Source organism: Lepisma saccharinum, chromosome 6, assembly GCF_977018435.1.
Source record: "Lepisma saccharinum chromosome 6, izLepSacc3.1, whole genome shotgun sequence".
Classification (NCBI taxonomy): domain Eukaryota; kingdom Metazoa; phylum Arthropoda; class Insecta; order Zygentoma; family Lepismatidae; genus Lepisma; species Lepisma saccharinum.
This window is the reverse complement of record NC_139234.1, coordinates 86,034,893-86,050,927: the sequence shown is the minus strand read 5'-3', so window position 1 is coordinate 86,050,927 and position 16,035 is coordinate 86,034,893. Positions and strand designations below refer to the sequence as shown.

At 38.4% G+C, this 16,035-nt stretch overlaps 1 protein-coding gene across 1 annotated transcript in view; it reads right to left on the bottom strand.

The window, feature by feature from the left end:
* LOC145989488 (ras-related and estrogen-regulated growth inhibitor-like) overlaps positions 1–16,035 on the bottom strand; it is a 243,262-nt gene that overhangs the window by 181,950 nt on the left and 45,277 nt on the right. Inside the window, exon 2 of the mRNA XM_083124837.1 lies at positions 13,809–13,945. Coding sequence (XP_082980963.1) covers positions 13,809–13,945 — 137 coding nt within the window. The remainder of the gene's footprint in view (positions 1–13,808; positions 13,946–16,035) is intronic.

Genomic DNA, 16,035 nt, shown 5'->3' with positions numbered 1-16,035 from the left:
TGATTTATTAAATCCCACAAAACGGGGCTACTTGAATAAAAGAGAAAACTTTCCTCACCATCTCGTACATAAATTGTAGGAAATTTATGGCAGCGTTTAATTTAACCAAACTGCAGAAGAATGAACTTTGTTTGGTATGCTTCCACTGAAGGATCGGAGAAAACACCAATTGAGATTCTAAATTATCAACTGGACACGAATCTAGTGGGTGAGTTTACAGAAATATATAAATTAGCAGTGTCGATCGCAACAATTCCTTCCACGACGTCATCCGTCGAGATATCGTTCTCATCACTTAAGAGGATCCACACATTCTGCCGATCTGCTCAAACTCAGTACCGGATGACGAATTTAAGTCTTATCTCCATCCAGAAAGAATTACTTTCTAAGCTGCGAGAAGGGGATAAATCCAAATTTTATGAGGCGGTGATCAGAGCATTTCTCTCTAAAGAAAGAATAATAGACTGGAATTCAAGTAATCAGCAGTTGATTTTTCAAATTTTACTTTTTGGAAGGATAAATGAAGGGTAAGGGGAAAAACCGGGAATGTGCATTTTAGCGAGTTTTCAATGAACGGGTCGTTCTTATGTCCACGGTGTTTTTTTATGGGTGATAGGTAGGAGTTCCACCAACCCCTCTGGTTGCAAACTCGTGCTTTAAAAATTAATTGTATGGCGAAGTATTGAACATTAATTTTCATGTTTAAACAGTCCTTGCTTCTCCTTGCACTTCAAATATATTAATACTTTAAATGAAGTATTTACTTCATTTAAAATAATTTATGTAATTTAATGTTTTTCTAAATATTTATAAATTTACACCAAAAATGTACGGAGAAAATTTGTAATATTGGTTCACAGAAATGAGAGGGGGAGGGGTTAACATTCCTTCTTTGCCAACGCCTGAAGTTCAGGGTCAGGAGACGCCACTGGTTATACGTATTGTGTTTTTGGTGCGCTAGGAAAAAGCAATCCCAAAGGTTCGCACTGAACAGAAAATTGTGTGCTTTCCTTCTCTCTCTCTCTTCCAACTCCGTCCCTATCTCTCACCCACGTCCCCAGTATTTAGGTAAATTGTTGTTAGAAACATATTTTCTGAAGAATATCCACATTGAAAATAATATTCCCCAATTGTTTTGATAGGGCATTTCTATTGCTCCGAACGAATTATCTCCGTAAGAGGACTAGGGCCTCCCCGATGGTTCAATCGTAGATTCGTCTCCTTTTAATCAAGGGGTCCCGGGTTGGATACCCGGTGGAGGAACATAGTGGTTCGGAACCCACTATAAACTGTAGGTCCAGTCCCAATTAGCCTTTCTGTACACAAAGTGGACTTAAAAAACAACAATTCAATTCAATCATCTTATCAATATTTTTAAATCTGCATGCACCTGCTTAATTTAATAGATTATACATTTATATTCATTACAGGCAGAAATGTGCGAGAAAACAATGCATTCTTTTTCAGGGAATTCATGAATCAATAATAATGTATATTTTATGGTATATACTCTTTTATATTGCATTGATTCAATAGTATCCTTATTTCCTAAAGCAAGCGTGAGTTTCTTTGCACACACCACGCAAGCCCTGCTTGACGTAAATCTCAGATGCAGTAACTTCACGGTTGCCTTTTGCCACCACGCTTTGGCTTTAATTCGAGCCCGGGTGGGTGCTTCGTTCGAGATCATGCAGCAGTTTTAGTCGTATCTATGCCTTGAGCATGTCACTTGCGACGGAACCAATGAAATGAAACTTTCTGCACCGGAATGGGCGTGAAACTCTACATGCACCAATGATAAGGTGTTTTGAAGAGGCATGTGCCACATGCAGCATGTCCCTTCGGTCCGAATGTTCCTTTACGATATCATTTCATCATGCCTTACACTTCGGAATTCACAAGAGAGAAGATAGTCCGCATGTTCTTGTGCGACGGATCTGCTGCACTACAGATTGCTACGACCCTTGGTGTGGACGATTCATGCGTCAGGCGTTGCATTCGGTGTTACGAGGAAGAAGGGGACCAAGGAATGAAGTCACGACCCAACAAAGGCCGCCGAGGAAGACAACCAGGGAAGAAGATGCAGGCATCATTGAGATGAGCGAGGGCAACCCCTTCATGGCTTCAACGAAGATTCGCCAAGAGTTGAAACTGGAGTGCCATGCTGCAACAGTTCGGCACCGTCGAGCGGCAAAGAAAGAAGCAATGATGTATTTCCATCACGAAGCACGGATCAGTTTTGCTTTACAATATTTACCAGCTCCTCAAGAATTTTGGCAGATCGTAATTTTGAGCAACGAGAAAGTATTTTCGTCTGACGAAAATGGTCAGGGTTATGTTTGGAGGCGCAACAACACTCGCTACGGCCCCGAGAACATTTCTACCCGTGCTAGGAGTGGCAGGATATCCATGGCGGTGTGGGGATGGATTGGTGGAAGTGTCCTCGAGAATGAATTCGCAGGAATACGTCGCAGTGCTGGAAAACCACATGCTTCCCAGCGTGCGAGAGAGACACCTTGAAGATGAGATTCCGCACGTGACTTTCGATCAAGACAACAGCAGCGTCCATACATCGAAAGCGACCACCATCTGGTTTAATCAGCACTAGTGTTGCCCACGAGACGAGACTTTGGCCTGTCTCGTCTCGTGGAAATGCTGTGAAATGCTGTCTCGTCTCGAAAATATTCGTTTGTCTCGGGACACATGATCAATCTCGTCTCGTCTCGAATTTTTAAAAGCCTGTCCCGTCTCGTCCCGTGGGCAACACTAATCAGCACCCAGGAATATCAAGAGTAGATTGGCCAGCGAAATCTCCCAATAGAAAACATTTGGGCGTTGATGGTGAGAGAGTGGGAACCTAGACAGCTGAGAACAATGGAAGCTCTACTGGCTCACGTGTTTGATATCTGGAAGAGTTTAAGGAGAAGACCAAACATCTGCTCGTGGAATCCTTGCCTCCTCGACTAGATGCAGTGCTTGAATCCAAAGGCGGGTGGACACAGTATTGACCATGATACCCCGCACGGTTTAACCAATGTTCTTTGCTACATCCCAGAACAAAACTAATTACACACATCTTCATATGCAACTTATCTTTCCAATTCTTTCTTATTGATACCTTGGTGCTCATGGTTACTTTTTCACACACCTGCACCATTATATTATATTCTATCATATTAATATTCACATTATTGACAGATATGATTCACATGAAATTCAAATGCGCAGCACACATGCACCCATTCCTAACACTTAACTATTAGTTACATTACACCTCTCACGTTGTCACAGTTCTAAATCAGTGGTGCCCAGGGGGAGGGGCATTATGGCGCAGACTGTGATGGAAGTTTGACTGAGTAAACAGAGCACAAGTTCAATTACGTTATCAATTAGCCATTGCTGTTATACAAATAGTAATTTGTAGATTGTCAGGGGAATTGTTACGGGTAATAAGTAATATTGATGGGGGAGGGGGGCGATATCCAACTCTTACATATTAGGCCTTAGATTGATGGGGAAATTATGGTGGGCGATTGATGAGGTTAGTGGTATTTTCAGGATTGATAATTATTTTGGGGGGGCAGGGAATCCCAACTCTTGTGTATTACTATTACGTCTTAGATTGCTTTTCTGGAGGGAGCAATATCAACTGGATGTCTAAAATTGGCATGGAAATTTTGTTGGGAAGATTGAGTATGAAATTTGAGGTGGAGGGGAGGGAAATGAAGTTTTGATAAAGTGTTATGTCTTAGATTGCGAAGGGATTTCTGAAGATTAAGAAATTGACAAAGGTCCGGGCGGGACTCGAACCCGGAACATTCGGTGTCTGGATCGTTAGTCCATCACTAACCGCGCTTGGCCGCAGAGCCGGTTCTCTTTGGTGGCCAAGCGTGATAAATGGTCCACTTCCGATGCCACGAAATTTCCGGGTTCGAGCCACGGCTTCAGTATTGCTATCATGGTATCAATTTAATCTAATCGTCACTCATCCTCATTAGCCGAAAGTGGCAGAAGAGCGACTTAACATAACAAAGATACAAAAACAACTTTAACACTCTAGTAATTTCTGATCAATAGATGCGTATTAGCTTTGATTGTTGACTCTTTAATGATAAGCTTACGATTATTTTTGTTAATATGGATTGCCATCCATCAACAGAAGGACGATCAACCGATCATTTAATTAATGTCGTATTTTTTGGTATTTGTTGTCCCTTCGGATCAGCTTCGAAAGCTAAGGAAATTATTAGATGTTTGTCTGAAGTTAGTGACAATGGTTCTTTAAATTCCTGTAGCTCTTTCAGCCGGCGCGGGAACCACCTTTATGGCAGTGATCCTCTGTAGCCGCGTTTACCTACGAAGGAACTCGTGGCCAAACAACGAATTAGGTCTACCGCTTGGGCAAGAAGCGGCAACGTTACAAAGCCCTTCTCCCCGAAGCAGCCAGCAGGGAAACAGGATTTTGTCAAAATAACCATTCTGCTCTGTGAATGAACACCGGTTCAAACAGCGTTTCTACTTAATTGGACATTATCCATTGTTTTTCTTTTTGATTGACTATATATTCTATATATATATTTCGAGACATTTCAAGAGATCACCTCTTCTCTCATCTTCATGCGAATATTTTTTTCTATGTCTGTATTGTGATTGGAACTATGATAGTCCGTGATTTTTTCCAAATCCGGTCCGCTAAGCAACCAATCTTAGATGCCCATTCCAAATCGACAGCTATAGAGCAAAATATGTTTGAAGTTAAGAGTCTTATTGAATGAAACATAGCTCGACTCACCCTCACATTTGATTTTTTTTTTTTTAGATAACTTGCGTGCACTTCGTATACAAGGCACCACGAGACTGAAAATTCACACTATTTGGCATGGCAAATAGACCTTATTCTAGCTTCGCTGAAAGTTCGATGTATATAATAGTTGTCAGTCATTAAGTTCAACGGCCTCTGCGCGTGTGTTGTGAAGGGTTGCCGTGTTCCAATTTTGTTTTAATTCCATTTCATGCTCAAAAAGACTACCCGAAGTGGGACCTACAGTTGAAAGTTGGATCCGAACCACTAGGCAGTTGTGTCTCCACCAGGAATCGAACCTGGAACTCCGTGATTATAGGGTGTTAATGAGTTCATGGCTTTACAGTTTCGTGAATTCAAGGAAGCCAAGGTGAGAAAAATGTGAAGAAATATCTTCTACACGGAGCTAACTGTGTGTATGTATGTAAAACTTTCTAGCACATCCATTTTCCTACCTTCATTTTATCATCATTACGTTGAATTTTGCACCAGTGATTTTTCACTACGTTCTAGGTCACGTCACTTTGAGTCTTAAAATATTGTATGTAATTCAGTTTTAGTATAGTTTGTAGCCTGTCGCCCAAGAGTATTTAAGGTGGGAGAAGGGAGGTGGCTTAGACCAAATTCTGGCGTTTATATTTCAATTCACTTCCTCAACAAATCCTTTCTCGATTGACTAGGTTTTAAGCGGAGCGTCATTCAGTTGTCTGTGAGTGTTCTTCTTTGCAGAAGCAACAGCAGCTCGCTCGCACCCACAGTGCCCCGCCCACTCGACGAGACGCGTTGTCTGTGCAGTGCAGAACAGTGACAGTGTTGCCTCTCTATTCGATCTTTGTATTCTCCTTTGCCTGCCACTACACACACATTTCAGACAATTCTTCCCATGCAACAAATGGAAAAGCAATCAGGCAACTGTTAAATGGATCTTTTCTAGATTTTGTATTAACACTTTCCACGGTCAAGATATGTTAACTTGGTTCTGTTTCGTATTCCCACAATTTGGCTTCGTGCAGTAGGTGTTCATATTGCAAAAAAGGAAGGAAAAAAACCGTAGGCAGGTATTTTAACATTTTAATTTTCATCCGTTTCATGATTGTATGAAAGAATATGGTGGAAAAATACACTACTTAAGACAATATCACTAATAATAATTGGCCGCCGCTGTGCCCGAGCGTGGTAAGCCGTCGGCTTTTGATCTCGCTGCCGAAATTCCCGGGTTGGAGTCCCGGTCTGGGTATGATTGTTTATGAGTGTTCCTTCATGCATTTTATCATACACTAATCCTCATCGTTGCGATTAGCCAAAAGTAAAGTAAAAAAAGAAAGATAGTACTAGTAATAATAATAATATGAATCTAGCCCCCATGGTTTCTTTATGACTGTCCTCTTATCAATTTCATCGAGTCATCATTCATCCTCATTGTTTCGATTAGCCAATAAATGGTAGAGAAGCTGCGAAAAATAAGATGTAAAATAATAACAGAATTTTCTCCACAGAAGGAAAAATAAATGCTCCAGAAAACATGCAATACAGGAAAAGAGTGTCCTGTAATGTGAGTCTGTAAACCAAATGTAACTCACGAATGAAGAATTTTACGTGAAGGTTTCGTCTTCTACGAAGCAATACAGGCTTGGATGGCGCAATGGTATCGTCGTCGCCTTGTAATCAAGGGGTCCCGGTGGAGGCACAAAGGGGGTCGGATCCCACTTTAAACTGTAGGTCCAGTCCCGATTAGTCATACTGTGCATTGTGGACTTAAAACACCAAATCAACAACCAACCAACCAATACGGGGTTGGAAACACTACAGTTGTAGGTTTGGAAACACTACTCTTCTCGGGAACTACTCTACCAGGCGAAACTAGACGATATAAAATTCCGGGTTGATTAACCGTAAGGGAGGCGTTTCTTTCGAATTCCTGTGTACACTGCAAGTAAACAGAGAGCATGGACAATAAAACATGAGATTGACTTACAGAATGCCTCAAAGCAAGTGCTCACACTGCTTCCCGTCGACTGTCTGACAATACTATGTCAACCGATCTTAACTACTGCAAAGTGCACGTTGTAGCATATCCCGAGAAACAGAGGGTTTCGTTGAAAACCCTGTCTCTGAGTCCGTGAGCAACCATCGGTGTACCTAGTTAATTTTTTCTGAAAATATTGTTTGCCGTGTCTTTTTTGTTTATTTGTGTTGTGATTTCTATTGAACAGTGATGTTTGTGCAATAACTGAACAACTGTTGTAATAAGATGTACATAAAGGGAAGAGAACGGATAAAACAGCTTTTTCTGAAAATTTCGAGGGAAAGTGACTCAACACATGGACCGTTTGATTCAGATGATCATTGAGACCCATCAGCGCAACTTTGCAATGATAAATATTTTCAATCACCAATTACTTTATTTGCAAAGGAAACTAAATGCTTTAATCGCCTCCCTTATGGCGCAGTGGTAACGTCATCGCATTGTAACAGGAAGGTTTCGGGTTCGATACCCGGTGGAGGAACATAGTGGTTTTACTCACTTTGAACTGTAGATCCAGACCCGATTAGCTTTCCTGTGCATATCGTTGACACTAAAAAAAAATCCAATTTTATGTTCGGACATGTAACATTGAAATTTTGAACATATGGATTAATAGTTATTTTGTTCTGTGTATTTAATTGGTTAACTAAAATGTACATTTCAAAATTTTATAGAAGCTCAATTGCTTGCAAAATAAGTTTAATTGTAATAATTGAATTATTAGATAAAATATGTTTATTTTAACATATTTTAAGAACCCGGTCCCAGGCACTGTGGGCGACCACCGACGTAATTTATCTCGCGCGACCCACGAAGAGTTAAAGTGGAGGAACGGTGGGATGATGCTTTTCCCCAGTTTAGAGAATTCTCATATAGCATCCCTACCACTAGAATAAAATTTGAATTTTATGAAGTCTTTCCAGATATCTCCACCCCTTTTGCAGGGACCCTTGTGCTTAATATCTAATCGAACAGAAACCAATGCCATTCTAAGTTTCGTTGATTCAGATTATAGTCCATCGCCTATTGACAAATCACAAACAAAATAAGAATGAACAGAAACGTATACGTTTTGCTAACATTTTATGAGCAGAGACGCATAAAAAAATTCTTAACAAAATCATGTGTATTTTTACATGTAGATACATATGGGACTCTGAAATTAATTGCACTAAACGAACACTATAAGTATTATGATGCTCTCGGATCTAAAGAAATGTCTATTGAATAAGTGAATCAGGGAAACGAAGAATTACGGACTATTATAAAATTGAGAACCTCGCAAGTTACTGAATTATCGCAAAAGGTCTCTTGGTCTCTATGTAGGCTTAAGGATAAATTATTTTTTTATTAAAATAATTACCATTTGTTCCTGAAAACAAGGTCTGAATCAAACAAAATATATAAAAAGAACATGCCCTAATAAATGATGGCATAACGGATGTAGAAAGTTGCTATCTATAGGCGAAATATTATTTTATTATCCTGAAAACTAGGCTTTTGAATGAGGATCGTCGACCAAATAACTTTTTATAACCATGCCAAGGGACTTCAAAAGAAAACCAATTATGACATTCGAAGCAGGTTTTATATGATCACTTTGCCTATGCATTATTAGGTGCGTCGCATGAAGAAATTTTCGAACGTCGCTGGTTCAATTTATTTCTTGATAAATGAAATCGCTATAAAATTAGTTGAAATTTTAGAAACACAGATGATAATTTCTGTTTATAGAATTTAATTTCTATTTCTATTTAGAAGGGATATTTAATTTTTTGTAACCTCCTTACAGTCTGTGGAACACAGAAACCTTCACACTGTCAGACCATCTCATATTTAACTGATAATTACCTTCCAATTGTAATTCATTTGTTGTGGAATGTTAACCAAACTGTTTAATTTGGATATTTTACCACATATTCTGGCTCGATACCTTTGATCCCGCGACATGTCCCGCATTATTTCAAAGGTGGAATTAATTTGTCCATGGCACATAATCAATACATGCACTTCCGTGAAAATCGATTTTGCGTAATCTCTAACTGCAAACCAGTCACTCAACAAACATTAACATAACATTCCTGAAAGCAGGAATTAATCAAATGAATTGGTTAATTTGCGACCACTGGACCATGGTTTGTTTCTCTAATGAAAGGTTGTTATTATCGAAAGATTCTTTCAGTCTACTTTATGGAGAGATAGGTTTAAAGCTTACTATATGTGACGTGCTACTCGAAACATTGAAATATGACTTGCAGTATGAAAAGCATTACTTTCAAGGCTCTTTGCTTTCGAGAACTCTCTGTAATTCTTTTCTATTTCTAATGTAGTCTTTATAATTTTCTAATTCTATTCTGATAATGCCTTTGAATGATGCGGTGATACGATGACGGAACTTCGGTCTCAGCAAAGTATTCCAGCCTTTAGCTTCATAGTGCATTATGCTAACCACTTCGCAATTAAGGGTGGCTAACCATCCTATTCCCTTGAAAAATATAAGTAGTTTAAAAGTATTTGACTCTTGGAAAATCAATAAATTTAGAATGCAATTATTATCTTCACGATTTCTTCTGATTTACCGTTGCTTGTTTGTACGATTACATGAACCAGAGCGGAGAGGACGACAGGATTGATTGATTGATTGATTTCGTGTTTTAAGTCCACTTTGTGCACAGTAATCGGGACTCGACCTACAGTTTAAAGTGGAATCCGAAGAACTATATGCCTCCACCGGATATCGAACACGAACCCCTTGATTACAACGCAACGACGCTACCACTGCGCCATCGGGGAGGCCCCCAGGATGATAGGAGAATGGATAAAAGCAAGGAAACGGAACGATAACTATTCGTCTAGGTTGAGTGATGAAATTCGAAGAGAGAATGTGTCAGAAAGAAATATCTACTAAAATTTATAAATACAATAATAAAATAATATAATAGCACAGATAACATTAATAATCACTAACGCACACAGAGAGACACATTTGGTCTCCCGATGCAGTGCTGGCAACTGAATCATTGTAATGAATGCATTCCGGGTTCGATCCGCTGAGGAGACCTTATTGCGAATAGTTGGGATGCTACTTTGAAAGCGAGGTCCGGTTCCGATTACACCGAGCATAATGTGGTAGTTAAATGTTGACACATACATGTATGTACTTATATATGTATGTATATGCACTAATAGCTTTTTCATCCAAATGGTATTGCCGTATCTGAATCAATGCGAGATTGCAATTGTCCTGCATGAATAAATAACATTCCTGAAGAAAGCAATGCCAAAAATATGTTTTTTGTTTGTTTTTATTTATTTTTCTGATCATAATTCTATCACAAAAGGATTTAAATTTGTACGGGAAGAGCGTTGAAGGGTTGAAAATCAATGGAAGGATTTGCCAACAAATGATAAAACATTTTTTCAGAATACCTTGGGCGATTGAATTATGAAATGCATTGTAGTCTGACAATGGGAACAGTTTAAATTTACGAGAAAGATGGAAAATCTGAGAGACCAACATATGGGCATCCAATCATTGCGCCTCGTTGAAATCCACTTCTCCCGACTAAAGGGATTACGAGGAAGTAATTACGATTGGAAGCGAAGATCAATAAATGAAATTCTGGCACATTTGAAAGTGTTCAAAACTGAATTGCGTAATTAATGCCTATTTTTTTTTATTTTTTTTGCCAACGGTACAGGGATGTCACTTAATTATGTAAGAAAATACATTTTCACGTTTTAGAAAAGAAGTTCAATACGAATTCAGTAAATAAAGGGTACTGGGAACGGATTTATGTGTAAACACATTTTACTTTTATTTTCTATATATTTACATATATTATCATTTAGCAAATATTGTATATATTTTAATTACTTTTCATAACTTCATATTTTCAAATACTTCCCGGCCCGTATATCATATTACCCGGTGGAGGCACAAGTGGTTCGGATTCCACTTTAAAATGTAGGTCCAGTCCCGATTAGCCTTACTGTGCATAAAGTGGACTTAAAACACCGAATCAAGCAACCAAACCAACGTATACTATATTCATGCTTCACTACATTGTGTCTAGAAATTATTCACCCCATAAATGTTGTCCATAAGAAACTTTCTATGCAAGTGGAGAGGAGGTCGTTATTATTAACATGAAGAACACCTGAAAAATACTTCTTTCACGTACTTGGCAACACTCGGTACCATCATGCATTGCGGAAATACAGTAAAGTAATGTAATCAGCGACGGTGCAGAAAAAGGCAAATCGTGTTTTGTTTTTGTAGAAAACAACATCTCTTGACACACCCAGATGTCTTCATGTGGGGTTACGTGAAGCACATCGTCTACAGCAAGAAAGCTACGGACTTGATGGAACTGAAGCCCAGGATCCAGGAGTCTGTGGCATCAATCACCGTAGATATGATCCGCAACACGTGAAGTGAATTAATCAATAGACTTGATATAGAGAAAGCCACTTAAGGTGGCCATGTACAGGTTTATTAATAATGAGAAGTATGTTCGCTAAGGATTCTGTGAGTCAATGAATGTAATTCCATTTCTGTTGTTTCCGAGAAAATTTATACAGTAAAAGTATTTTAATCTGTTTTGGGGTGAATAATTTAGGGTATATCCCGTAATTTCATCGTTGTTAAGGCAATTCTAACTGGAGTATGTAACTGGAAGTGGTTGAATATTAAGCTGATAATACATATTCTATTAATAATGTTCTACATCTCTAGACTCCGAGGACAAATTCAAAAAGCCTGTGGATATAAAAGAGTGAAGTTTTTCAACAATTTCTCTTCACGAAAACTTCATCTCGCATCGTGTTTCCTCAGATGTTTAAGAAAGCCAACGTTGTACCCATTCACAAATCTGGAGATAAAAATAGTGCTATATCATACAGACCAATATCATTCCTTTAACCTCTGTCTATAATCTGTGAAAAAATCATTAAGGATAGATTATTCAGATTTGCATCTCCGCATATCAGTACTGCAGTACAACACGGTTTTCTTGCAGATAGCTCTTGCTTGATTAATCTTTCAGTTCTCCTTTCACATGCCACTATGCTATTTCCAAAAATTCCCAGCTAGATGTGATATACTTGGATATTTCAAAAGCCTTTGACAAAATAAACTATGCTCTTCTTATTCAGAAATTACGAACTAGATTTAACATAGGCTACATGGCAAATTTCTCTTTTTAATTCAGAATTATCTATACTAACGGACACAGCGTGTCATCCTTTCATGCGTCTCTTCTTATTATCTTCGTGTCTTGTCTGGGGTGTCACAAGGGAGCGTTTTGGGCCCTCTCTTGTTCATCCTATACATGGACGATCTCCCTCAAAGACTTTCCTCACTTCCTGTCAATATAATAATGTTTGCTGACGACTGTAAACTTTTCAATGAAATCTCAACCACACAAGATGCTGTAAATCTCCAGAATGCTCTTTCCAAACTAGTCACATGGTGTAAGCAGTGGAATCTACAACTTAACCAGCAGAAATATTCCTCCCTCACAGTCTCTTTAAAAAAAAAAAAAATACATTCTCACTATGTTCTTGAAAACAATTATATTACCACAGTTGCGACCCAAAAAATCTAGGTGTTATCATAGATGAAAAACTAAACTTTAAGGAACACATCGCAGCTACAACTAAAAATGCAATGGGACTTTAGGCCTCCTCTACAGATTCGCTGAAATTGATACTCCAACTTCTCTTAGCCTGTTTTTCAAATCATTCATTTCTCCGATTCTCAAATACTGCTCTCCAGTCTGGGCCTTGGCTTCCAATACAAATCTTTCTAGCATGAATTCCGTCCTCAGCTTCTTTACCGCCATTGCTCGTCATAGAATTCCTTCTCTGCGGCATCTTCAGAAACCTGACATCCTGACTACTTTGAACATTCAGTTACTGCAGACACCACGCGATATGGCCGATATGAAATTTTTCTATAAAATCATCAATGGAAAATTAAGATCTGAATTTCTACTTACAGAATTCAATTTCAGAGTGCCCTCTCGATCGACCCGAAACACTGAATTGTTCCACAACTCTACCGCTAGGCTTTCCCTTATACAGCGCTCCCTGTTCCACAGGCTGCCCCAATTCTATAACAAACTACCCACAGACATCGACATTTTTGTCTCTCCAAATATTTTCCGATCTTCTCTAAGAATGAATGAATATGTAAATCTTTTGTTTGTTTCATTGTTTATGTCTTATCATGTTTATATTTACATTTTTGTTTTTACCTAAAACCATCTTGACTTGTTCTTGTTGATTTATTAGAGTTTTGATTGTAAAAAGGCCTTACAAGTGCTGTATCTGAAACTTGGAATAGATAAATATGCAGAACTAGTTGTCAGTTGTCAGTGTTACATGAATTACAAAACCAGTCAAAAATTCTTCGGAACAGACATTTTTCTCTCTCTGAAGGTTTTGAGACTGTGAATAAACCGTTGAAGGATTAGATCATGGTGAAAGGCAAGTATGTTAAAATGAATATGAAGACAGCTTTCCAAAAACCTGGTATGAAGAAATTCAGAAGGTTAATGTAGATTTGCGGGAAGATTCAAATGTGAAGATAATTTTGGACTTAGACTCCAAACGGCCTTGCATATTTTCATTATACTGCCATTACTTTATGTTATATTAAAAGCAGGTTGAAAGTTAATTTATTTTTAAAAATAACAAGAGGACATTCACATTTTAACACTTCAAAGAAAGTTTGGAAAACCGTTGTTTTTGTAACAGAAAATTAGTGCCTAAGCGTAATTCGCATTTGAAATTTGCATTCCAATTAGGTTAATTTCATGAATTAGAGGAGTCCGTATCTTAATGAAAATTGTGATTTTCAACAAATAATTTCAATATTTTGATTAACATAACCATATATACGTATAATATTCTAACACCTTTTAGTACATGTAAGAAATCCGTTCGCCGGGTATTACCTATAAGCTGTATACTCACATGAGGCTGTCCGGCTGTGTCGAGAATTTCGAAGAACACCATTTCGTTGTCGAACACCGTGTGGAAAGTATAGACCTTCTCCAGGTTAGGGTCGTACTCCCCTATGTATCTTCTGGTGATGAATCGAACCACCAGAGCTACATGAAAAGCAACACAACAGTATTTAATAATAGTAATTCATTTTTATGATATTAAACAATTTCTATCATATTATACAGGGTGGGTGAGAAGTAACTCATTGAAATTTTGTTGCAATTTTTGTAATATTTAAGCTATCTCAATGAAATATTCCGTACATATACATGTACATTATGAAATAGGATGTATGATCCAACAGCAATCCCGGCATTTGAAATCAACTACCAAATAAATCAAACAAACATCACCAATGGTATAAACACAAAATATGCAACATACTTGATTTAGGTCTAGTGGAAACTATTTGCACATTTCTTGTCATACATTATTTGTGGCCGCGGTGGCTCAGTCGGTAACGCGTCTGACTACCATGCTAAAGGTCCCGGGTTCGATCCCCGGCCGGTTCAAATCCGGGAACTTTTCTAACGGTGGAAGCGGCCCCGGCGCCTACCCAGCGTCGATTAACATGGGTACCTGGGGGAAACCCTGGGGGGTAAAGGCGGTCAGGGGGCGTGATGCTGATCACATCACCCCCACTCACTACCGGATCAAGAAAGTGAGCTGATCACATCACCCCCACACCCCCTATACGCCTCCATGGCGTGGTGCTATGCACAGGGGAACACTTTTTTTTTTTTTTACATTTTTTGTTTACTTTTTCTGGTTTCGTTATTTTTCATGGATACTTTCTTTTAAAATTTTACAAATTTTGTGGCCAATATTACACTCATCCTTACATTTACTTTTGACAGTAGAAGCAGTGTCGGTTGATGGAGGGTCGAACTGGTAAGAAACAAAACACTGTCGGTTTGTACGTAACAGGTCATACTTTGATTTTAAAGCTCTCACGATTCTTTGTAGCAAATTGTCTTCGACATCAAATTTCAGGGGAAATATTCTAAATTATGTTGTAAGCATTGCCCTTGTCTTATATCACCGATTTAGTAACGATTAGCGTGACTGCTTTAAGGAAGTAACTTCATAATTTTCCGAAATCGTGACCAGTGCTTTGTAACGCCAAATGCATAGAGAGTCGACAGTTATCACTTGTCTTATCGAGTATTGAAGTTGGCGTTCACGAAATATATATAAATTCAGATTGTTATATAACAACGACCGTCATAAATTTTACCTAATATAGAAGTAATGGAGTAAATCTCTAAATTCATTTCGGTAATTTTCACATATGCCGAGCACAGCTGATATTCGAAAGTGTGTAATTTGAGGCGACTTTTTATGTGTTTATTTGGTTTTCTAACTGTAAGGCGATGGCGATATGTTTAAATTGCGAAACAATGAGAGAGAGAGAGAGAGAGAGAGAGAGAGAGAGAGTTGAAATTTCCATGGTTTACACATTAACTCCTACTCATAATCTCTTTTGACCCTTATATTACCAAAAAGGAACATGATGTGTGTGATGATTAAAAGTAATTAAACTTTACTGGTTTTTTATCGGAATTGACTAAACGCGCATTCTCACAGAGGTGAGGAAACAGCATCATAACTCAAGTTGGTCCTGAAAGTAAATAGTGGAAGTTCATTCCTTCTGACAAAGAAAGTGGCTAGGCAATTTCCTTGACAGGCTCCTGTCTTCACGAAAATTTAAGTTTGTCACAGGAAGAAGATTCATGATGCTACAGAGTTTCCTTTCCTGCGTGGTGTGGCTAAGAAAGTGTCACACAATACCTACAAGTTGTAGTTCTTTCTTAATAGACTACAAATCACACGACTGCGGAAAAAAACTACTTTTTTATAGTGATAAAAACCAAGAGCTATAACATCATCGTCGGCAGGTATTCGTAATTTCATAAGTCTGAAATTAGTACATGTGTTAGGATTGCTCTTAAGACAAAAGCATTTTCCTGACAATTTTTTTTTTATTTTTAGTGAAAATTTTAATAGCATTTCAGATTACATGGCATATTTCATGGAATTTTTCAAGGATAGAATCGTGCCTTCCCGATGGCGCAGTGGTAGCGTCGTCGCCTTGTAATCAAGAGGTCCCAGGTTCTATACCCGGTGGAGGCATATAGTGGTTCGGATTCCACATTAAACTGTAGGTCCAGTCCTAATTAGCCTTACTGTGCAC